Source organism: Crotalus tigris, unplaced genomic scaffold (assembly GCF_016545835.1).
Source record: "Crotalus tigris isolate CLP2741 ecotype Arizona unplaced genomic scaffold, ASM1654583v1 scf7180000019309.743544, whole genome shotgun sequence".
Lineage (NCBI taxonomy): Eukaryota > Metazoa > Chordata > Lepidosauria > Squamata > Viperidae > Crotalus > Crotalus tigris.
This window is the reverse complement of record NW_024097480.1, coordinates 292,313-318,371: the sequence shown is the minus strand read 5'-3', so window position 1 is coordinate 318,371 and position 26,059 is coordinate 292,313. Positions and strand designations below refer to the sequence as shown.

At 41.3% G+C, this 26,059-nt stretch overlaps 1 protein-coding gene across 8 annotated transcripts in view; it reads right to left on the bottom strand.

Moving 5' to 3' along the window:
- DCX (doublecortin) overlaps positions 1-26,059 on the bottom strand; it is a 64,346-nt gene that overhangs the window by 8,891 nt on the left and 29,396 nt on the right. For 6 of the 8 annotated variants that reach the window (XM_039361606.1, XM_039361603.1, XM_039361609.1 and 3 more), the window contains exons 4-5: positions 5,639-5,741; positions 2,658-2,795 (exon numbers count right to left, since the gene is read on the bottom strand). In XM_039361606.1, coding sequence (XP_039217540.1) covers positions 2,658-2,795; positions 5,639-5,741 — 241 coding nt within the window. The remainder of the gene's footprint in view (positions 1-2,657; positions 2,796-5,638; positions 5,742-26,059) is intronic. The other 2 variants (XM_039361608.1, XM_039361611.1) reach the window with 1 other exon arrangement.

Here is a 26,059-nt window from a genome sequence, read left to right as displayed (position 1 = left end):
TCAGGAAATTCAGGAAGTACAGATCTCTCTGTGTGGAGTCCTTGGTGCTCTCTAAGCTTGGTTATTTTCTTGCAGACATTTCATTACCCAACTAGGTGACATCCTCAGTGTCGTGGTGGCACAGTGGTTAGAATGCAGCATTGCAGGCTAATTCTACTGACTGCCAGCAGTTTGATTCCCACCGGCTCAAGGTTGACTCAGCCTTCCATCCTTCCGAGATCGGTAAAATGAGGACCCAGATTGTTGGGGGCAAATATGCTGACTCTGTAAACCGCTTAGAGAGGGCTGTAAAGCACTGTGAAGCGGTATAGAAGTCTAAGTGCTGTTGCTATCATCAGTGCTAATAAGCGTGAGGTTGGCCTCTTATTTATATACAGAGGCTTGCCCTGCAATATTGAGAAGGTAGAGTTTCTCCTTCAGAGGGGCATTGTTTTCTGTTTGATTGTTTGTCTGGGGTTAATCCCTGCTTATCTGGATGTTGGTTGCTGGAAAGGATGTGTTCTGTCCTTTTTGTTTTCCCCACACTCACTAGCACTGATGATGTTACCTATTTGGGTAATGAAACATCTGCAAGAAAACAGCCAAGCTCAGAGAGCACCAAGGACCCCTCATTTCAACCCTGACCGAGAAACATTCTTTCCTGCCCATCTCACTGTAAAACCTCTCCCCACAACATGTGTTCAGTTCCTTCCATAGGATCCTAATCATCCTCCACCCCCACCCCCTACCTTGGTTTTTTTTTTTTTTTTAAATGGAGTCCTACAAGGACAGCAAAGGAAGACTGAAGCTATTTTGCAGCTGTGTCAGTTCCGCTGAGGGATTGCCAACAATTGATGTGACAACCCAGAGAGATGGAAGCTTTTGTCTGTTACGTTTTCTTTTGCCCAGCTCAGTGGTGAACACAAACACTGCATTATTGTTGTTAATTTCTTGCTTCGTGTCAACCTCTTAAGCTACTTGGTCTTGCCTGATGGGTACAATGCCAAAGGATTTAGAAAAGAAATACTAGGGCAATCAGAAAAAAAAAACACTTCTTTGCCTATAGGAGATTGAGTAATGCTTCCTATTGTCGGCAGATCGATCGGTCCTTCCTTAATTAGAAACTATAGCTGAGCTAAACATTTTATCCTGCCCTATTTTCTCTAAATATATCAAAGATGGGGGGGGGGAATGAATCAATCCCTTCTAATCACAGGACGGGAGAGAGCAAGAAAGATTCCCATTACTGTTTGGAGGTAGCAATCTTTCCTTCTCTTCTAAAGAATGCTTTCTTTCTTTTTTAAAAATAAAATTAGATTTTATTTTTTAAAAAAGTAAAGAGATAAAAACAAACAAAAACTAATAATTAAGATAGAAGGGGGGAAAAATAAAAGAATGAAAATGAAAGCAAAGCGGAAAGAATGCCGCCTTGAGTTATTTGTAAAGCAATAAAGGTAAGGTAAAAATCCATTAAATGAAATAAACTATAAACGAATAAAACAAAAAGAAATACAAAAGATGGCTCCCAACTTTTTTTGCAACAGATATCAGAACAAAGTCACATTAAGCTTTCACTCTATGTTTACAACACAACTTCCATTGTTTTCTGTTATCTACTTTTTTTCTTATCATCCAGTCCATTTTCTTTTTCTGTTTCATGCGACAAAAAGAAAGAAAGAAAGAAAGAAAGAAAGAAAGAAAGAAAGAAAGAAAGAAAGAAAGAAAGAAAGAAAGAAATCCAGCAGGGGCTTCCAATCAGCCCTGACATTAATTGATGTCTCTTCTTGAATCAAAGCTGCCCATTTCACATCTCAGCCAGCTCCAAGAATTTCATCAAACTGTAGAACAACTATGATTTCCTATTCAAACCGTAATAGTTTCTAAGATAGCATCATTTGTGCAGGGCTGTTGTGAAGAACAAAGCAACTAAACTAGTGCAAAGAAATTGGCCTCCCTCCATAAGAATTCAACTGAAACTCTCTTTTCCTTTGAGGGAAACATTGAATCCACATGATCTTTTATCAAACCCAATGAGAAATGCTAGGAAAAACAAAAGATAATCTTGGGTTCCAATTTTAACAAAGTTTTCATCCACATAACCAGTTTGCTTTAGTGGTTAAGGCAGCAAGCTAGAAACCAGGAGGCTGTGAGTTCTAGTCCTACCTTAGCCATGAAAGCCAGTTAAGGGGATTTGGGGCCAATCACTAGGAGACTGGGAATTATAGACTTGCCTTAGGCATTTGGGCCAATCTCTCTCTCTCAGCCCAACTGGCCTCACAGGATTGTTGTGATGGAGAAGATAAGAGGAAGGTATGCTAAATATCTTCATTACCTTAAGTTATTTGGAAAAGGCAGGATATAAACAAAATAAAACAATAAAATCTCACTTCTTCTGGAATGCTTCAGATGACACAACGAATGGCAATAAATTACTGCTACTGTTTTACTGACTACTAGCTTTTTCCCTTGTCCAAAAGTTTTTCTTTTCTTTGAATGGGTTAGAATTAGGGTGGACATCATCATAAGCAAGATGAGCCAGTTTCCTTCATGGACTCTTCCATAACACTGGAATTGGCTAATGTCCAATCAAACAGGAATATGCTTCTGAGTTACATTAATTTATCCTCCAAATCCATGAGGCGCTAACATTTATTTGTTGGAAGAGAACAATCACTCACCATCCTGAAGGTTACCTGAATCAGCTGGTGATTTGCTCCGGCGCAAAGGAGCGGGACTTTTCGCAGAGCTCTTTTGTGGGGTTGGAGATGACTTGCTGCCTGGTGTAGTGGGTGGGTTTCCTTTCATTACTCGACACTCTGTAAAAGAGACAAAACCAGAACATGAATGTTGTGAGTACAAGATCCCGGTAAACGTGATGCTTTTCAGAAGCTGAAAACCTAGAATATTGATGTCCTTCAGATGAATGGAATTCAGGTTTCCCAAATTATCTGCAATGTTCATGCTACCTTCTTTAAACTCTGGAAGTCCACCTAGGTGGAGGACACCCAGGCTGGAGAACTATGATTTGAACCAGCTTTTCATCCTGGTTCCTCCCACATGTACGTGATGAGGCAGTAACTCATGAGACAATGTCTCATAAATTCTCTACTCCTTTTCTGATCCCAGAGCTGCACTACAGAATGTCCAAGAAGTTTGAAAAGCCTTTACAAAACTTCATGGTATCAAATTAGTTTGATGAAGCTTCACTGAACGGACAGATCAATCTGGTACTGAAGCGGCTTTGAATGGCTTCCCTAACGGGAACCAGAGATCAACCCCAACTGCTCTTTAGAAAGCCAGATCCTGAAGTTGAAACTCAAGTACTTTGGCCACCTAATGAGAAGGAAGGATTCACTGGAGAAGAGCCTGATGCTGGGAAAGATGGAGGGCAAGAGAAGAAGGGGACGACAGAGAATGAGATGGCTGGATGGAGTCACTGAAGCAGCAGGTGTAAACTTAAATGGACTCCAGAAGATGGTAGAGGACAGGAAGACCTGGAGGAACGTTGTCCATGGGGTCGCGATGGGTCGGACACGACTTCGCAATTAACAACAACAACAAATGGGAACCAATCAGAAACTCGTCATAGTTTAGTATGACTGATGGAAAACAACACTTGATCTAAATATTGGACATGGATGCCTGGCAGAATAATTTCACTTTGTGCTAAATATACCTATTCCTGATTCCTATTCCTCCCAAATTATCCATCTGGGTTTGAAATAAGGCATTGTATTATGTTTCTACTCATTCTAAAATGTCACCTCAAGATCCAGCTTTAGGGTCCTGAATTGGGAAAATACTTTATACACTCTAAAGTGTGTATCTAAGGGTCAACAATCTAATTAGGAATTATCAATTTTAGCTGCAATCTAATCTAATGGAAGGATGGATGGATAGATGGATGGATGGATGGATGGATGGATGGATGGATGGATGGATAGATGGATGGATGGAGGATGCATGGATGGAAGGATGGATGGATGGATGGATGAGGATGCATGGATGGAAGGAAGGATAGATGATGAATGGATGGATGGATAAATGGGTAGATGGATAGGTGAATGAATGAATGAATGAATGAATGAATGAATGAATGAATGAATGAATTGAAGCTGTGGAGGAACTTCAGTTCCTATGAAGCATAGGAACTGATACAGAAAGATGTGACATTCAGTCTCCCAAACTTTCCAAAGCATCCTTTTGGAATAAGATCCAAAACATTTGGAAGCTAATAAAAAGAGAGGAACATCAAGCAAAGGAGATCCAGATAGTGATAATTTCTTACAAACGGTGACAATTCCCACAAAAGCAAGGGTGTCTGTCATCGTTGGAGAAGCAATTTGTAACCTACAGCGATCTTGCTTAGTTCTTACAAAGTATTAAACATCTTTAATAGATTCCAAATCAATCAGTGTTTCTCAGCAGAGGAGGCAGTAGGGACAACTGCCAGGTTTTGTCTAAAGGAAAAATAACCAAGCAGATTTATAGAGGGGATTTGGGGGGTACAATGTGGCCAGAAGCGAAAAAGACTTTGATGAGATTTACAGCCTTCTTGTGAAACACAAAATGTTTCTTCTTCATGCACTTTTAATGGGGGGGGAGGGATCAGTGGGGAATCACCCATGGTTACCCTCAGGAACATTAAATTTTAAAATATAAATAAGTGCACTTTTGTGGATATTTTTCTTCTTGAATGCTAGAGGTGTCCTTGACTTGTAGTGGACAATGAATCAAGAATTTCAATCAGAATAGAGTTGGAAGGGATCTTGGAGGTCTTCTAGCCCAACCCCCTGCTCAAGCAGGAGACCCTAGACCATTCCAGACTGGTGGCTGTCCAGTCTCTTCTTAAAAATCTCCAGTGATGGAGCACCCAGACTGATTTATTGTAATTTATGTTAATTTATTCAGATAATTATAGAACAGAATAACAGTTGGAAGGGACCTTGGAGGTCTTCTAGTCCAACCACATGCTCAGGCAGGAGACCCTGTACCATTCTGGACAAATGGCCATCCAGTCTCTTCTTGAAAACCTCCAGGGATGGAGCACCCACAACTTCTGGAGAAAAGCCATTCCACTGATTAATTGTTCTCACTGTTAGGAAGTTTCTCCTTAATTCGAGATTGCTTCTCTCCTTGATTAGTTTCCATCCATTGCTTCTTGACTTGCCTTCAGGTGCTTTGGAAAATAAGTTGACCCTCTCTTCTTTCTAGCAGTCCCTCAAATACTAGAATACTGCTATCATGTCACCCCTAGTCCTCCTTTTCTCTAGACTATCCATACCCAATTCCTGCAACAGTTCTACATAGGTTTTTGTCTCTGGGCCTTTGATCATCCTAGCTGCTCTTCTCTGCACTTTTTCCAAAGTCTCAACCTCTTTTTTGTAGTGTGGTGACCAAAACTGGATGCAGTATTCCAGGTGTGGCCTTACTAAGGTTTTATAATGCAGTACTAATACTTCATGTGATTTTGAATTGGGTTCCAATTTGGGTAGGTTGGGATTCTAATGAGATATATAAAACGCAACCTGAATGCTATTGTGATTCTGGGCAATATTATTTAATGTAAAATGTCTAATACAAATGCAAGGTAACCCCCAACTGAGCAGGAAGACACCCTTCCCCTTTAAAAAAATAACAACTATGCAAGAGCTTTTACCATTTTCATCCAGAGAAAAGTCATCTTGGGCGTAGCGGAATTTTTCCGGGCCGCAAGCGATAAATACATCGTCATCGCCAAAGAAATCATGAAGGCAAGTTACCTATTGGGAAAATAAAATCATCCATTTAGTGTGAGTTGGCAGCATTCATTTTATGGCTCAGATTTCTCAGAAACATCAAACCGTTTCTCTCCTTCTGCCCCCCCCCCCCGCAGTATCTCTACTTCCCTTTACGCAAACCATGACACAAAATGTAGTGTAGGCTTGGCCAGTGCTTTTTTTTCTAAAAAAAAAAAAAAAGGTGCAGGAACTCATACAAGTCATGCAACCTGCCTTCCTACCCTACAAGGTTCCATTCAAAAAAGATGCCAGATCTCCATTCTGGGCGTTCTATGAGGAAAAAAGCCCTGGGCTTGGCATACAAAAAAGAATCATCTATCATTTAATGGGGTGACGGGAATCTGTTACTTTGAAATAATGCAATGGTATGTTAAGTTTTACAGGTTCTGTTTCATTCCAAATGATCAGCTGGGCGATTCCTTCCCGTGGCTTTATTTTATCAGTTCCTGATTGTTTACGTGATTTCACAATTACTAAAGCTCCCTGGACAGATTGCAAGAGTAGAACCTGACGTTTTATATCAGAAGAAGGCTTTAAAATGGAAAGTGTATGTCTGATAGAATAAAGCCACTTCATTGAATCTTCTGGTATGGGGGATCTCCCCCTTGGTCTCATCCTGCTCTCCACTAGAAGAGAAGATGAGATAGTTGATAGTCTGTCCTCAGAGTCAACTTGAGTCTGATGACCTTGACTCCCCATGACTGAGGGGCTTACACCAGAAACCAAGACTGATGGACCAGTTTCATCCTGCTCTCCACTAGGACAACATGAGATAGTTGATAGTCCATCCTCAGAGTCAACTTGAACATGAGGATGAGGAGAACATGAGCTAGTTGATAGTTGATCCTCAGAGTCAACTTGAATCTGGTGACCTTGACTTCCCAGGCTTACATCAGAAACCAATGGACCAAGTTTCCTCAGAAGCTATAGGTGGGTGGTGCTTGAGGCTCAGTGGAGAAGTAAGTAAGAAATAAGTCCTTCTTGTTTCAAACTAATAAGTTTTTTTGAACTATGGTGGGAAGAATTCAGAAACAATGTAGTCTCCAATCTCTGAGCTACCTGAAGTTTAAGCCAACCTATGGTTCTAGAAGGTCTAACTTAAGACCCAGAATTTCTCCTAGGCAGAGTTAAAATACCACATAACAAAACTATTTCACTTCCCTGTTTCATGCAAGGGAACAACAAAGACGAGGAGTATAATAAGTAAGAAAACAAAAAGCGTTCCTGTAAGCTTCTTGACAAGTACAGCCGTGACAATTTAATTTTAACATATTGTAAACTATCAGTTACAATTACACAGTGACAACAAAACTACATTCCTGGAAATAACCATTTCACAGTCATTCCTGTCACCTTCTCTTTAGGGACTTAAAATATTAAGGTGACTTGGAACTAGAAACACAGAGGGAATAAGACCTTAAAATTGGGTTTCTATCTGCATCTGTCTGTCTGTCCATCCATGCTGCTTTTACAATCCTATCTAGATCCATAAATCGATCATCCTATTTCAACATCCATCCGTCCATCCATCCATCCATCCATCCATCCATCCATCCTGCTTCTACCGCCCTGCTTCTATCTAGATCTATTAGTTGATCATCCAGTTTCTATCTACACCTGTCTGTTCATCCATCCATCCATCTTGCTTCTACAGCCTTGCTTCTATCTAGCTTTTTCAGTTGATCATCCAGTTTTTATCTGCATCTGTTTATCTCTCCATCTCTCCATCTGTCCATCCATCCTGCTTCTAGTCCCTCTCTCGCTCTCTCTCCCTCTTCCCCTCCCATTTTATTCTGCTTCTACAGACTTTGCTTCTCTAAGGACCTGTAGCCAATTAAGGGAAGAAACTCACAGCTCCCTTTCCCAGAATGAGAGCACCAAACAATCTCAAAGTTTGGAAGTCTGAGAGGATGAAAGAGCATATTAGAAGGAGGCCACGGAAAACCATTTCTGAATTTTTACCAAGGAAACATGGCTATGGCTATGTAGTCATTAGGAGCAAAGCTCAAGTTGAAATTTAATATCCTCCCACGATCCATGCCAGTTTTATATTGAGCCTAATAAATACTTTATTTCTAAAATAGCTGACACTCTTTCAAAGACGGGGGTCCACTTTGTGTTCATCCTAATCAGTTGTTCTAATTATACAGAGCAATTTGTCCAGAAATAGAATTCTCAGGGAAAAAGCTAGCAAAAATACTTCTAAACAGAGATGCGGTACTTCATTAATGCTTCTAAATGCTTCTTTGTGCGCCTAGCAATCATGGCCAGGAAGCAGAAGAACAGTTGATTTGCAAAAAGTGAGATAACTGACACAGCAAAGAGGAAAGTTGCAAAATTTATTGGCTGCATTTCCTCAGTGAACAGTCAATGGTTTGTTTGTCCAGATTTAATTGTATAAAGCACAATTGGTAGCATTCATATATTGTGCTAAGCTATGAGCCTGAGTTTGTAAATTATAGACACTGAGGTTGCAGAGAAGCTATGCCCTGAAATCACATTATGAGTAACGTAAGCCTGCATGAGAATAGAATAGAATAGAATAGAATAGAATAGAATAGAATAGAATAGAATAGAATAGAATAGAATAGAATAATATGGCAGAGGTCCCCAACCTTTTGGGCACCAGGGACTGGTTCCACAGACTGGAGAGCACATGGTTTTGTGTGCTGCCTGCATCCCATGGGGCTTTGCTTGTTTGCGCAGACCAGTTGCTGGCATGCTGTGGTCTGATACTGGTCCACAGACCAGGGGTTGGAGACCCTTTGAATATGGAATGGAATAGAATAGAATAGAATAGAATAGAATAGAATAGAATAGAATAGAATAGAATAGAATAGAATAGAAAATAAACAGTACAGAACAAGCAGAATAGAACAGTACAGAACAGAATAGAAAATAGAACAGAACAGAGCCGAACAGAATATTCTTTATTCGCCAAGTGTGATGGGGTGCACAAAGAATTTGTCTCTGGTGCATAGGTTCTCAACATATACACAAGCAACAAAATGATAAATCCTAAATTACAACCCTAATTCATAAGATACAACCAACAGAACAGGTGATAGTCACAAGATAGCCATAGGATTAGGTAATAGGAGAGATGAGAAGGATAATAGTAACACAGTCGTGCTACATGGGTAGATATCCTCAGGCACAAGACAGTGCTGTGGGAATTATGTAATAACTTTAAATGAAAGAAATAGGTAACAAGATAGACCTGAGTCACTCCTGACACTAAGCCATGTTTGTTGAAAAAAACTCACAGTTATCAGGATTCACTTGCTTACATTAAGCCAGAAACAAAATTTGGGACTTACACGTTGATTTGATAAATTGGATTAAGCCAAACCTGAGCAAATCATATTACAGTTTCATATGGGGTGTGTCAGTATCATTTTTGCACTTCACAGCCACTTTAAGGCACAGGCTGATGGGTTCTCTCAAGAGGCATATTGGGCTTTCCAATTCCACCATATAAATACAACTGAATCCCAAACGAGTTTGGCAGTTTAACATTCTGTTAAAAAACTAGAACAATAAAATAAAAGAACAAAGAGAGGGGTGTCCAGAAAAGGGGGATTCTGGGAAATAAGCAGATTTTCAGTGTGTTGAGGAACCTCATCAGGGTGGGAGCCCTTTGATTTTTTTTGGCATGGAATTTGAGTTGAGGCTGACTTTCTGGGATTGTTTGCTGGATGCTCCAGTAGCTGCGCTTAGAGGCGAGTGATATTTCTCGGTGGAAGAATGGCACCCGTGCCTTGAGGCATTGGTATTAAGATGCCATTTCAATATTTTCATAAAACACGTTACTGAGCATTGGGTAATGAGCACTGCCAAATGACACAAGTGTTCCTCTAGAAGAAAGAAATGAACAGATGGTGACTGTGGAAGAGAAGATGGCAAGAAGTAGCTCGAACAACTTCACTGTAGGATCGTAAAAATTATGTTTGGGGGAAAACGAAGCCCAGTTGCAGTCCTTGTTACTTGCTCTTTTTATTAACAGAATAACAGAAGTGGAAGGGACATTGGAGATCTTCTAGTCTAACCTCTTGCTCAACCATACCAGACAAATGGTTGTCTAGGAAACTTCCAGTGACGGAGCACCCACAACTTCTGAAGGCAAGTTATTCCATTGGTTGATTGCTTTTGCTGTTAGGAACTTTCTCCTTAGTTCTAGATTGCTTCTCTTCTTGGTTACTGTAGTTTTCTCCATTGTTTCTTGTCTTGCTTTCTGGTGCTTTGGAAAATAGGGTGACCTCCTCTTCTTTGTGGCAGCCCCTCAAATGTTGGAAGACTTATTTAATCCTCATAAGTCCAACCCTGAAGACCCAATGAGCTGCTTGATCTAGGACTTCCTTGCTATACCATGAAGACAAATAAATCTTTTAAATACGAATGGGTGTCAACACTGCAATTGATTAAGATAATAATAATAATGTTGGAAGGGTCCTTGGAGGTCCTCTAGTCCAACCCCCTGCTCAGGCAGGAAACCCTGTACCATTTCAGACAAATGGCTGTCCAGTCTCGTCTTAAAAACTTCCAGTGTTGGAGCATTCAGAGCTTCTGGAGGCAGGTTGTTCCACTGGTTAATTGTTCTGTCAGGAAGTTTCTCCTTAGTTCTAGGTTGCTTCTCCCCTTGATTAGTTTCCATCCGTTGCTTCTTGTTCTGCCTTCGGGTGCTTTGGAGAAAAGCTTGACTCCCTCTTCTTTGGGGCAACCCCTGAGATTTTGGAACGCTGCTATCATGTCCCCCCTCGTCCTTCTCTTCATTAGACTAGACATGTTTTAGCCTCCAGTCCCCTGATCATCTCTGTTGCAAATAGCAACCGACTTAGAAATGTGTTTTTGAAGACTGCTCAGAAAACATTTTTGGACACTCTAAAAGGTGTGCAAAAAAACTTCTGGGATGGTCTGTCATTTCCAGCCTATCTGAGAATAGGTTAATGTTGCTCTGGGAAGCCTATAGCCTTCTAACTGTGCATCAGCTTGAATTAAAATAGCACACGCTTGGCCATTAGGCAAATTGCACCCAATATTAACATTAAGCTGGAAGTGAATATGTTTGGGGAAATGTTGGTACCTCCAATACTTGAGGAAGCCAATTAGTCTCAAGCTGAGATGCTTTTTTATTCATATGAATAATGTATTTGCAACCAGGGATGCCAGGCGTTGGATTATTAACCTCTGTTAGAGAAAAGATTCATTGGTCTACAGTCAACAGCGCTGCAATAGTGGTCTGAAGGTGTCAAAACATCAGTGCTTAAAATAGTCGAGGATTCCTCTTCCAATCAATAACGAATGAGCACTTCTTAGTGTAAATTCCAGACCTCTGTTTGAACTAGCTAGATTTTCCACCTTGCTCCAAGCTAATCTGACTTTCCTCTTTCCAGTCTTTGCAAAAAAAGCTGCAAAAATCACACAGTAGGAAGACACTTAATTTCTAGACCTGTTGAATTTTAAGAAAGGAAGTACCTACGTCTTCACCACGGACCCCCTTTAAATACCTTTTGTGGCCACAGACCATGGCCAAGACTTAATTTAAGATCTAAATCATAATATTTCTTCAAGCCTTCGCAGACCCCCTGTGACATCGCAGCACCTCAGGTTGAGAACCACTGATTAATTTTAAGAAATTAAGGTTAATTTCTCATCATACTACCAAACCCCAAGCATGATGGCACAGCCATATTGTCAGGTCCTTCTTAAAGGCCAGATGTTTGGAGCCAATCTAAATTCTAGAAAACGTATGTTCCAGAATATGGCTGCCATCTTCCTGTCAGATAGTATTCCTTAGTACAATGGCCCCCAACCTTTTGGGCACCAGGGACTGGTTCCATGGAGAGAGGGTGTGGTTTTGTCTGCTGCCTGCATCTTGTGGATGGGGCTTCACTTGTTTGTGCGGCCTGGTTGCTGGCATGCCGTGGATCAGTGCTGGTCCATGGACTGGGTTACTAGATGAGACCCATAACATATCTCTCCTACTGGATGTGATGGGACAGGTAGATGTACCCAAGGTTCCTCAAATATCCCTCAGTTATGGCTCTGTTGTTGTTTTTTTGAACAATTTACATATCAATAGAGTTCCCTAAACTGTTTGACAGTGAACGTCTTAAAGGACTTATATGCTGAGGGAAGGATTTCTTATTCCTGATATCCTAGATCAGGGGTAGGCAGCCTTGACTCTTTTATGACTCAGTAATTATGGGAGTTGAAGTCCACAAGTGTAAAAGAGCCAAGGTTGCCTGTCCCTGTCCTAGATCAAGGAACCACCAAGAATATCCCCACCAACACCTGCAGGGCAAGCCACTACATATAAGCAGAGGGCAAACCTCACTCCCTTGTAGCACTGATGATATCACCTAGTTGGGTAATGAAACGTCTGCAAGAAATCAACCAAGCTCAGAGAGTGCCAAGGACCTCACAGTCCTGGGATCTCTCACCAACTAACATTACTGGATAAACCTAAATTCTACTAGCAATGCAACTGAACAAGTTTAAGCAATGCCTTAATGATGTGTGTGTTATATCATTGAATTCAAAATGCATTAAGCTGACTTGGCAACATTTGGGATCTCTCCTTTCTGCCAAGCAGACCCCTGGCCTTTTGCCTGAAAATCCTATTCTGAGGGCAGGACCCTGTTTAACACTGCGAGAAGAAAGAAACACAACTTCTTTTCTTCTAACTTTTCATCCTACACACCTGAACCATGCCTGCCTAGGGCACTGTGTTTCTTGCATTAAATTCACCAAAAGACACAATGCCCTTCCCTTAAAAAGCTCCATCCTCTACTCTTTTTCCATGCCTTTTTTCATCTTATTCCTATCTTAAAAGACATATCAAGAAATAGATATTCCCACAGTGGTGATCATGAGAATGCATGATTGGTGAAGCTCAACTTAGCAAGCAGAATCTGGAATGCTTAATTTTTTTTCCCCTTGAATTATAAGCATCAGCTTGTCTCTAGACTATAAATATCCTTGCTATCCTCATCTCCTGCTTTACTCTTAGTTAAAGCTGGAAATGGATGTCAGAAAGCCTTTAAATATTAGATTTGATCCAATTAGTAGAACAGCCTAATTAAAGACTCAGCTTTTACTGCCTTCATTCATTTTTACGGCCATTACTAGCGGTGTATGTGAGGGACACACCCTTGCTATTTGCTTCTGAAAGATGCTTCAATGTATTTTTACTGGCTAAATCATATTTTTACAAATAGATAAAAAAATGTTAGGCTTTAAATATGCTTAAGAAGTTCAAGAGGAGTCCTCGGTGCTCTCTGAACTTGCTAGTTTTCTTGCAGACGTTTCATTACCCAAATTAGGTAACATCATCAGTGTTTGTGTAATACTACTAGCACTGATGATGTTACCTAGTTCGGGTAATGAAACATCTGCAAGAAAACAAGCAAGCTCAGAGAGCACCAAGGACCCCTCATGTCAACCCCGAGCTACTAATATTCTCCTTTATTAGACGTCTGTAATGATTAAATTCATAACAGGAACATAAGCTATTAGGTAGGGATATGTTATTGTTTTTTTCATAGCAAAGCAAGTTCTACCTATAGGTGAGAGGGCACCAAGTGATATTAGAACAGCACAAAAAGAACTGGAAAAAAGCTGTAAAATATCAGAACTAATTTTTTTTTTAAAAAAAATAACATCGTGGACTGAATAAGTGGAGGTTTCAGGGCTCCTTGGTGCTCTCTGAGCTTCGTTGTTTTCTTGCAGACTTTTCCTTACCCAAATTAGGTAACATCATCAATGCTAGAAAGGAATGAGGTTTGTGGAGATGAAGGAGAAGGAGGAGAAGGAGTAGTAGTAGTAGTAGTAGTAGTAGTAGTAGTAGTAGTAGTAGTAGTAGGAGGAGGAGGAGGAGGAGGAGGAGGAGGAGGAGAAGGACTGTGGGGTCCTTGGTGCTCTCTGAGCTTCGTTGTTTTCTTGCAGACTTTTCCTTACCCAAACTAGGTAACATCATCACTGCTAGTGGAATGTCTGCAAGAAAACAACGAAGCTCAAAGGGCAGTAAAAACCCCTCATTTCAGTCCTGAGCTGCAAATACTGTTTTCTCCTTTATCAGAAAGCAGAGGTTTCCCCCCTAATTATTGGCGTATTTGGAATTATAATAATCAAATTGTCAAAACAGACAAAATTAAAATGATTGAACCTCACAATGTTTAACAGATACTGGTCAGATTTGATTTTGATACTTAATTTTAAGAAAACAGCTTCGCTTAGAACCATAATTACAGAGGTAATTACAGAGGTATTTGGAGTGACCCTAGATTCAATATTTCCTGAGTATTCGTTGGAAGAGAGAGACTATGCGAAACCACAAAATCAATATAACGCTTGCCCTCATTATCACACATTCTCCATGGAATTCTCGGAAAGACCATGTAGATTGTAGAAGCTTCAGCTGGTTCAGAATTCTGTAGCTCCATTGTTAGTGAGCACCTGCCAACATGAATGGATGACATTGGAGCTCCAGACTCTTCATTGGCCTTCAACTGGCATCTCTCAGTAATTCAGGATGCTGGTTTGGAAAGCCAGCCATGGCTTGTCACCAGAAAATATGTAGGATCATCTTCTCCACTCAATTTCAACCTGGCTGATTTGGACATTCCAGGAGAACATGTTTATGAACCCCCCCTCCCCAAGAGGGTTGAGGTTGGTAGGCATGACTTTTTTGTGGGTGCACCTGCTCTTCACCACCACTCCATTAACTTTCCACAAGCTATTAAAAACCGAATTATATCAGAGAGCCCTTTGGGAAGATGAACTGACCCCTTTGGGCTGACCGATCGATGGTTGTGTCGCCTTTGATTAATTGTTTTTATATTCTTTCACTGTGGCTGTTTTATTGCTTTTCTCTTGATGCGTGTAACCGCCAAGAGTTTTTTTAATTATTATTATTGCAGTGGAGTACAAATCTGATCAATAAAGGCTCTATCTCACTATGATATAATTTACAAAATTATGTACGGTTGGTATATGACTCCAGAAAAATTATCTAGAATGTATAAAGATGTTTCAAATTTATGTTGGAAATATAGATAGTGTGAAAAGTCATTTTGATCATGCTTGGTGAACTCGTAAGAAAGCCAGAAAAATGTTAGGTTTAAATACATATAACAATGCAAAGAAATGTAAAGACTAATATATAACTGAAACCAGAACTATTTTGTTGGGATTAATGAACAGAAAATTAGGGAAGAGCTGTGGGGAATAATTTTTGTATATGATTACTCCTGCAACACTATCATACATGCCAAAATGGAAAGACTTTGAAATACCCACAGTGGAGGAATGGTTGGCAAAGTGGAAGAGATGTTAAAATTAACTTTAGAAAAAGATTAACTATTACATTTATTAGTGACTGAAACCTTTCATGGACTTTTTACTGTAAAAAGAAAAAAAATGGTGATTTATAGATTTGTTGATTAGAAAAGGCAGATTGTGGAAAGAGGGAAGTTATGATGTAACCTTAGAGAAGGTAAACTATATTTGTACTTGTAACTACTGTTGTGAAAATCACAATCCATTCCTTTATTATGTTTTCTCTCTCTTCTAATTCTTTTCCTTTCTTTCTTTTTCATTTTCTTATTCCTTTTCTCTTTCATTCGAAACATTGTATTCTTTTCATTCTTTTGAAAACTTCTTTGGTCAAAATTACATTTTTGAAAACAGAGATCGATAAAGGCTCTGCAAAAGTGGGTTTCTCATCTGAATTACAAATGTAAGGCCCTCCAAAGCCCTTGGAAGACGGACGCCCTTTCTTCCCAATTGACGGCTGGCTGGGTACTCCGCTTTTCCCGCTTTTCCCGAGAGAGAGGGAAAAAAGCTTATACAACTGAATAGCTGATTTCTCAAATCATTCAGCCAACTGAGACAGCTCAGTTATAAAGATTGGTCATCGAGTAGGCAGAAATGGCTCAAAGCAAATCACCCAGAAGGGGAAGGAGAAGGGAGAGGAGGAGGAGAAGAAAGGGAAATGGAAGAAGAAGGAGAACTGTGGCTTTGTTGGTGCTCTCTTTCTTGCAGACAGTCAGTGGTGGGATTCAGCTGGTTCGCACCAGTTCAGTAGAACCGGTAGCTAATTTTTTGTTGACTTTGGTGAACCGGCTAATGACCTAGCTCTTTTTCACAAGGCCCAAAACAGACTGCCAGAAGTGCATGGACGCCACTTCTGAAAGTCCTTTCTGAGCTGGGGTGGCCTCTCAGGCCTAGAACGGCTCACCGGAAGTGGCATCCGTGCAGAGAACCGGTTGTTCAGGTATTGGAATCCCACCACTGCAGACATTTTGTTACCCAACTAGGTAACATCATCAGTGCTCGTAGGATATGGGGTTTGCAGAGAGAAGGAGAAGGAGAAAGAGGAGGAGAAGGAAGACAAGGAGAAGGGGTGGTGGGCAAGGGGAAGGAGAGTCCTGTCTGATCTCAGAATAGTTGTTCTATAGTTGTTAACAAAACTGTACATCATGTTGCAAAGTTATACAACATTCAGTTGCATTGGTTGGTTTTCCTTCTAACCATTAAACTATAGATAAGGCATGCCCATAACCAGAGAACTGACAGGCATTGGTTGAAGAGGTGACTTTGCTTAGATGTACAACTCAGTTATACAGAGTCATGTGAAATAAGGACCTCAGATTCTCAAGCATAACTGTCAACGCTGCTAACATCGGATGTTCTTGCTTTGACAATATACGAAGATGCAGCCATTTTCTACTTAACCTGTGTATTACTTTTAGAGTTAGAATTAGATGATGCTGGAGGGGAGGGGGAAGAATGTGCATGGAGATTAGTTAGCCATAACAATATCTCAGTAGAGTATTCTTCAAGGTTATTAGTGATAAGAGAAAGTAAGAAATGGCCAGTTATGGAACGGGAGGGAAAGTTCACACTTCAGACTAATTGGAGAATGTGATTAATGACTGTTAAATGGAATTATGCTTCAATACTATGTGTTTAGGGGAGGAGAATTCAGATTTTGGCTTTGCCTATGTACGTGCGGAAGCTATGTTGCTCAATTAAAGATTCTTTAAGGTAAACAATGCCTCAAAGTTCTTTGAAGAGTTTCATCTTTATGAATCATGACAATAACTTTAAAAGACAAATCTGACTCCTTCTCCTTCTCTCCAACTGTATTAAGACCCCGACCTCTACTGCCTGCTTGCATAAATGCAGTAGATGCTGCAGAAGGAAATGAATGATGTGCAAGCATACACTGCCTAACTGAAGCCAGAACGAATGTATCTGCTATGAAATTCTTCCACGTTTCCACATGCTGGGAGCCAGGAAATAACATTTGGAGAGGATCTAACATCTAATCAGCAACCCAAGGGAAAAGAGCAGAGGCAGATGGTTTTCAGAATCAATGAGCTCCTCCTTTTAGACAATTTCTTCACTAGCAATTTGTAGCATCTTCTAGTCTCATCCAAAAATTGTTCCATCAAAATCATATTGATGCGAACAGGTTTTATATCACTTTTGGGATTGCTGGGTGTTGCTTTATGAAGTCATTGGTGGGAAAATGGCCAACCAAGGGGAAGAAACCTGATGCAGTAATAAGAACTAGACAGTTTTGTGTAATGTTTGGAAAAGCCTCTTTACCAAATCAACATTCTTTTAAAATGCAACACCCATCCGGATCCTTGCTCATTGCTTGTGCTATTCTGATCCTTGTAGGTCTCAATGCACCATCACATCTGAATAGCTTTTCCAAGACCTGAGCAACTTTGAGAGTCAACAAATTCAGAGTCAAAATCTCTGGCATGCATGCCAGAGGCGGCACTCAGAGCCCTCTCTGTGGACACGCGTGCTGCAGGTCCACTAGGCTGCCACCGCCACCCAGAGCGGCAGCCCCACCCAGCACAAAGGAGGTGAAGTGGCCAGCTAGCAACCTCGAGTAGAGGTGGTAGAGCACGCCCACACCCAGCAAGCCAAAGGCCACCCCGAGCAGGGAAAGCCGGATCCCCATCGGCACCATGGCCCCCCAGTCCCAGCTAGGATTGTGTGCCTCCCCCCCATCTATGCTGGGCCTCCTCCCCACCACCCCACCCGCCAGAGATCCCCTGATCTCCCCCAACCCTGCCCAGCCCCCACAGGCCTCCCTCCCATGAGCAACATCGAGGTGGCCATGCCCACCCCAGCCATGCCCACCCAGTCTGCCACGACAACTGCAGCCATGCCCACCCAGTGGACCATGCCCCTATGCCCCACCCCCTTGAGGGCACCACAATACTGATGCGGCCCTGGCACTTTGCAATAAATAAGTGGTTTTTGGGTTGCGGTTTGGGCACTCGGTCTCTAAAAGGTTCACCATCACTGGACTAGTAGAAAGTGGCCTCTGAATACAGTAGAGAATAAAACAAGCCAATATGGTTAGCTACTGATCCCCATGGCACAGATAACTAAAGAACCTGCAACCTAGTTCAAGAACGTAAGGCATGGGTCCCCAACCCCCAGTCCGTGGGATGCAGCAGGCCAGCAACCAGGTCACACAAACAAGCCAAGCCCCATCCATGGGATGCAGGCAGCACACAAAACCATGCACAGCTAGTCTTAATGATCACAGATAGCCTTTGTATTCAGAGGAGACATGATGGAAAGACTTGAGAAGAAACTCTACCTCCTGCTATTGACTATCCATTGGAACCCACCCCCCTTGCACTTTTCCAGCTGGTCTTAAGGAGAGGTCAATCTGTCAAAAGGGATCTATTGCAATTTTTCATATTTTCTTTCTGGGTTGTCTGGGGGAGGGGATGCAAATGATGAAATGTGCATTATGTCATGGTTCCGACTAATGAAACACTTCAAAGAACTTCCAGGCATGTTTATCCTAAAGCCTTTATTACCAGTGTTACAAATTGATGGCACATCATGAAGGTTTATGCCAGAATCTGAATTCCTCTTGCTGGCATCTAACTTTTCTTGCTAAACCCCTCCCTTATCTTGCAGTCACAAGTCACATCTTCCAATTAGCCCAGAGGGCAGAGATTCCCTTCCCTTCCTTTTCCCGGGCTTTTGTTATTTCCCCTCCCTTTTCTCTGTCATCTGAATTAACTCTAAAAATACCCGACAGTTCTGCATATTTTGTCAAAGCAAGAATATTCAATATTAGCAGCGTTGACACATTATTGACATCATCAGGCAACGTTATGGCTTCCAGACCTACACCACATGTCAGGAAATAAGAATGTCAAGTTAATTTTTAGTAATTAATAATGAACATTTTATCTTTGTTGTTGTTGTTGTTTAGTCACTAAGTCATGTCTGACTCTTCGCGACCCTATGGAATATAACACGCCAGGCTTCCCTATCCTCCCGGAGTGTGCCCAAATTCATATTCATATTTTCTTAGTGTTCATTGATTAATGCAATTAATTAATTTTATACCATTGTGCGGATAATGAATTAATAAATTTATTAAATTTAAATCATTTTGTTGGTGGCTGGAGAGCTCATTAAAGTGCAGAGGAAAAAGTGCAGAGAAGAGCAACAAAGATGATTAGGGGACTGGGGGCTAAAACATATGAAGAACGGTTGCAGGAAATGGGCATGGCTAGTCTAGAGAAGAGAAGGACCAGGGGAGACATGATAGCAGTCTCCCAATATTTGAGGGGCTATCACAGAGAGGAGGGGGGGGTCAACCTATTTTCCAAAGCACCTGACAGCCAGACAAGGAATAATGGGTGGAAAGTGATCAAGGAGAGATTCAACTTGGACATTTTCTGACAGTGAGAACCATCCAACAATGCAACAGATTGCCTTCAGAAGTTGTGGGAGCTTCAACACTGGAAGCTTCCAAGAAGAGACTGGATTGCCATCTGTCAGAAATGGTGTAGGGCAGGGGTCTTTAAACGTGGCCCTTTTATGACTTGTGGACTTCAACTCCCAGAATTCCTCAGCCAGGCACCCTGGTGTAGGGTCTCCGGCTTGGGTGGGAGATTGAACTCAATTAACTTATTTAACCTATTTTCAAAAGCACCTGAAGGCCAGACAAGGAATAACGAATGGAAGCTGATCAACCTAGAAATAAATTGTCTGACAGTGAGAACAATCAACCAATGGAACAGCTTGGCTTCAGAAGTTGTGGGAGCTTCATCACTGGAAACTTTCAAGAAGAGACTGGACTGCCACCTGTCAGAAATGGTGTAGGGTCCCCTGCTTGAGCGGGGGGTTGGACTAGATGACCTACAAGATCCCTTATAACTCTATTACTCTGTACTCTGTACTCATTAGGATCTACGCTAAAGCCATAGTCCCAAGCAGAATTAAACGGGACCAAAATACGAGTAGAACTGCAGACAATTGCACCTTATCTCTCCTTGAAATTACGAATGCCTGCAATCCACTCCAAATGTGACAAATTTACATGCTGCGTCTTTCCTATTGCAATAGCAGTTTTGGTTCACATTTATCTATTTATTCCCCTTTGACAAAGAAGAACTGTTTGAAAAGCCTGGAGCAGCCATTTGTGGGTAAGAGAAAATCCACACCATTTTGCACCTGCGACTATGGTATCCAAGCCCCTTTCAGCACCCTGGATAAATGGATGCATCCCACTCCTTTTCTCACGCATCAGGATAGAAGCAAAGTCACCGCAATCCTTGGCTGGCTGTTGTAGGCACATGGAAAGTCTTTGGGGAAATGGCTGAAGTCCTCTTGCTCTGTTAGATCAGGCCAAAGAATGACTTTGCTCGTGCCCTATAAATACAATTTTCTGCTACAAAACGCCGCAGCAAATCAACAGAGTTGCATATTAAGAAAATGAAATGATAGCGCCGGAAGAAAAACGTATCTGGGGAAAAAAAACTCTACTGACTCTCATTCTCTTTGATGAATGAGGATGGGCATTTGACATCTTTTCTTTTCCAAGGAGAAAAGAATTTCAGCGAAAGTCGCAGGCTGGAAGCAATTATTGTGTAAGTCAGAGTGTGGCTCAAACACTCTGGGGGGGGGGGGATCATGAGTGAGCTGGAATTGTGTCACCATTTTAAAAAAAAAAAAAAGGCCATCAGGCTTACAGAAGCAAAAGGGAGAGCTGTCCAAAACTGTCAGGCTTGATTAAAGATTAAAATTATCCTTGATTATCTTTGTCACTGACTGAAGATTAGAATTATCTATCAGAAATCAGTGAGGAATTTACTTCTAGCCCTAACCTAGCTCCAGTGATATCATTCACTGTGTTTATTTTTCATTTGGGGGAGTCTCAGTGTTGCAAAATTTGAAAACTCCCTCCTTTTTTTTTCTAGTGCAAATGAGTTTTCACAATTCCTAATCACACTCTAAACTGCATTGCAAAGCTAACAAAAATATAGAAAATGCCTAAATCTATTAATTATTTCTGCCTTTCTCTTACTGTACTTCTATGTCTGAAATACTCTTACCTTCCAAATCCATTTAAACCCAAGACAGTGGGATTTTGTTCTTTAAAAAAAAGACCATAATGCTTATAATAAAAAGAATAGAACAATGTTTTCTTTGTTTCAACTTTTATTCATTTCCCTTGGTGAGATAAATCCAGACCTATTTGCTTAAGTACAGGTGAAGTACAGGTGCAACTCAACATTAAGAAAACCAAGATCATGGCATCCGGCCCTCTCAATTCTTGGCAAATAGATGGGGAAGAAATGGAGGTAGTGACAGATTTTATCTTCCTCGGCTCCAAGATCACCACAGACGGGGACTGCAGCCAAGAAATTAAAAGACACTTGCTCCTGGGGAGGAAAGCTATGGCAAATCTAGACAGCATACTGAAAAGCAGAGACATCACCCTGCCAACAAAAGTGCGTATAGTCCAGGCCATGGTTTTCCCAGTTGCAATGTATGGACCATAAGAAAGGCTGAGCGTCAAAGAATTGAGGCCTTTGAACTACGGTTGCTGGAGAAGACCCCTGCAAGTCCCCTGGACTGCAAGGCGATCAAACCGGTCAGTCCTAGAGGAGATCAACCCTGATTGCTCTTTAGAAGGCCAGATCCTGAAGTTGAAACTCAAGAACTTTGGCCACCTAATGAGAAGGAAGGACTCACTGGAGTAGAGCCTGATGCTGGGAAAGATCAAGGACAATAGAAGAAGGGGATGACAGAGAAGGAGGTGGCTGGATGGAGTCACTGAAGCAGTAAGCGTGAGCTTAAATGGACTCCAGAAGATGGTAGAGGACAGGAAGGCCTGGAATAACATTGTCCATGGGGTCATGATGGGTTGGACACGACTTCGCAACTAACAAAAGGTGAATTAAAATCTGTTGCTGCCTGTGGGAAGAATAGCATTCTTTTGTGGACCCTGAAAAAAAAGGCTAGAACAAGGGGGCTCCTGACCCAAACTTGCAACAAAAAAGATCCTCAAAGTATCTTGCTGTTTGACAGGACCTGCAAGTCTGGAAGATGGAAGCCATATTTTTCCTGTAGAAGACCTCTGATAATTCTCCATTTGCTTGCAAGTCCTGTGAGCAGAACATCTCTTTCAATCCACTGCCTGAGCTTCTGTTTCTAAGTTAGCAGAAAACTCTTTGTTTAAGCAATTACTGCAGTGCAGAAGAAAATCAAAGCTGGTTGGGCTACAGCCAGGCAGCTAGATGTGTAAATGGGCAAGAAGATGCCCAGTGTTGCCAAATCTCTGTTTAGGGATTTGTTTATTTGTTCTGCAAGCTGAAAGACTTTCTTTCTCTCCATAATTTATTCCCTTGTTCATTGGCTGCTATTTGGGGCTTCAGATAGATAGCTGCCAAATGTGGATAAATGGACAGATGGATAAATGAGTCTGCAAATGATCTAGGATGTGTGTTCACACATATCTATACTTACACACAAACACGGAAACACCCTCACACCTATTTCATTTATTTTCAAGTGCTGTTTTCCGCTTGTAACACAATTTCCCATAACAACACACACTCTATGGCCAACGTCTGTTAATGGTTGCATTTTCTATACAATGTTTCTATTTACCTATGTTGAGAAAATCTAACCTGAAGCAATTTCTTGTCTGCAAAATATCTCCAGGCAAAGTGTATGTTGCTTACTTGATTTTTTTTTTGGGGGGAAGGAAGGGAGAAAATTATCTACAGAATTAAAAGAAGGCTGGCTGGATGGGTGGATCAAGATTATTATTTCTGGTGCATTTTAAGCATAGTTTTCAAATTTTTAGTGGAGGTTTGGTCGTCTTGCCTATTCAGTCCATGCAATGCATTCATAAAACATATAAAAACTTTTCAGGACCAAGAACAGCTCTAGTTTGAGACGGTGGAATGCCCTTGGGACAAATGGAGATGGGAGACCCTTCTTTCTCTTTGAAAACATCTCGTATAGGGGTGTCCAACCTTGGCAAATTTAAGACTGTGGACTTCAATTGCTGGCTGGGAATTGCTGAGGTCGGACACTCTGCTCTAGTAGCCTAGGTATTTCATTGACCAGGTTATGAAGTTGAGTTCTTGACCCACTAGGAGCTGTATTCTAATGGGGGGGGCTATGATATGATAGTCATAACACTATGTGAAGAAGAAGAAGAAGATAGATTGGACACTTTCTATGTTCAACAACAGTTGGCATTTATGGATGAGAGGAAATTGATACAGCAACTTTTTATTTTTAGAAAAACATGGAGAGAACTGTAATCCCTCTTACTGGGACTTCCTGAAAGAGTGAGTCAAGCTATTACTCACACAACTATCCAACAGAAAAGAACATTCGTAGCTCAGGGTTAAACTGTGGGGTCCTTGCCAAACAATCCGAATATCAAGTTCTTCTCAAGCTTGTCACAAACATTGCAGCTACGTTTGGGCTATCTGATCCCTATTAAAATGTTTTCCAATCCTATCTGAAGTTTATTTCTGCAAGTGTTGACAGAGAGACTTAATCTATGACTTTGAACTTGGCTTCTCTGTTTTAAGTTTCATACTGAGGTGTGTTTGATTGAATCTAAATAAGCTTAATGGAGCAAGTATATCAATCAAATAGCACCAGATGGGATAAAAAAAAGCCATCCTTGAATTCTACTGCACAGATTATCTAAGCAATGTTTCATCAAACTCCACTGGTTTTTATACTGCTTCATAGTGCTTTACATCCCTCAGAGAGAGGGAGAGGGAGAGAGGGAGAGAGAAAAAGAGAGAGAGAGAGAGAGAGAGAGAGAGAGAGGGAGGAAGAGAGGGAGGGAGGGAGGGAGGGAGGGAGGGAGGGAGGGAGAGGGAGCAGGAGAGAATAACTTTGGCAATAAGATTTGCTTTTAGAGGCACATTTCAGGCCAATCAAAGGGTTGAAGGCAGAACTGAAGCTCCAGCAAGAATGAGAGTTGGGGTGGTGGTGGCTGACATCAAAAGAGGTTTGCAGCAAGAAAGAAGGGTCAACAAAAAGCTATTGGGGGAGAAGATTTGGCAGCAGAAATAATGAATTCCTTCTTCGGAATTCTATCCAGGAAACAGTCCAGCTACAAAGACTAGAAATGATGAATTGACATGAAGTTCCAATCTGGAGAAAATCCTCACCAAGTTCCTTGCTATTATTACAAGGAACCCAAAAGAGTCAAGTCATAGAAGTAGTTAGATTTCTGAACATACACAGTTTGGCCAACATCTATTTTTCTGAAGCCTTAAGTATTACAGGGTAATTGATGGAAGGGCCTCTGGAGTCTGAATACTCAGATGCTTGCTGGCTGGGTCCCTCAACATGGCACCACATCTGTCATATGCCTAGAGATGGTTCTTTAGGTTCCCACAGGCCTCCAGAGCCCAACTGATTTGAATTTATATTGACTTTGGATTAAAACAAATGAAAAGAAATGGGACAGGGCAAGCAAAGTGCAAGTCTTAAGCAGTATATTTATCCCAGAGACACCCCCCCTCCCTAAGCATTGTTTGCAATTTAAAAATGTGGGTCTCTTGTCTAACAATGTCCTCATTCCCTCCCCCCCCCAAATAATTTAAGCCAGTGTGGCAGAGACCGTCTTTAACAACTGGATGGAACAATTTTATCTCTTCACCTTCAACCCTATGGGTGTTTGGTGATTGGTCACGTCCTCCATTTTGTGAGACGGTCCTTGACTTTTCTGAATTCCAAATGTGGCAGTTCAGGACTTCTCAGATATAGGCACTGCTGAGAAAGTACTGTACACTTTGTACAATTCTGGTGACTTCCTATCATTTAATGTAGATATTGCCTGATTAAATGGACAAACCAGCTGATTCACTGTAAAAATGTGTTGCATGCTGTTGTGTTGAGTCACATTTACAAGCATTACCAGTTTCTGCTGGTAAGTCTGAATTGTATCTGACTTTAAAGTGACTCATACGACAAACCAGGTTTTCTCCCTACCAGTCAGGAAATGCCTTTCTCTGTGCCAAATGTCAAGATCCCATCTTCCTCAGATGAGAAGGATCAGGAGGCAACATCTCAAGAGCGAGCTGCAGTCTTTCCAGACCTGAGGCAGCAACTGGTCACACCATTCCTGGAGCCCTGGATTCTAACCCTCATTCGGAGACCTCCTCCATTCAGACTCCAAGAAGATTATCAGCTAAACCTAGAATGTCAAACCATGCCTGTCTATGGTAAGGGAAGGCCAAACCAGACAGAAGCTCTTGGGAGCAACTTGTTGAGAAAAAGCAGGCCTCATCTCTGCTCTGGGTATTTAAAAAGCAGAAGGGCTGGAACGCTATTGATCTAGGATGGTCATCCCTGATGTTCAGCTTACCAGAATGTTTATAGCTCAAAAATCTCTTATTTTGTTTTGGGCTTATCTCTTGACTTTTAAAGGTCTTTAATCCTTCTGATACTTGACCTCCAGTAAGCTGACTTTGGTGTTCTTAACTTGGAGTGGATTTATTACAATAATATCTCAGATAAGGGCTGCTGGTCAGGAGGCTGGAGATTAAACCAGGTTTTATTTTTTAAAAAAAAATCAAGGTCTGCACGAGGCCCACATGAAGTTCCTAAGATCAAGCTCAAATTTCTTTCTTTCTTTCTTTCTTTCTTTCTTTCTTTCTTTCTTTCTTTCTTTCTTTCTTTCTTTCTTTCTTTCTTTCTTTCTTCCTTCCTTCCTTCCTTCCTTCCTTCCTTCCTTCTCTCACTTCCTTCCCTCACTTCCATTTGACACTTCCTTTTCCTTCCTTACCTCGTTCCTTCTTCTTTCCTTCCTTCCCTTCCTTCTATTTAATCCTTCCTTCTTTCTCTTCCTTCTATTTGATCCTTCCTTCCTCCCTCCCCCCTCCCTCCCTCTCTCCCTCCCTGCCTCTTCAGTATCAGTCATACCCAGTGCTAAATGCAGATAGCCACAGTTAATATTCATCTGACAAGAATTA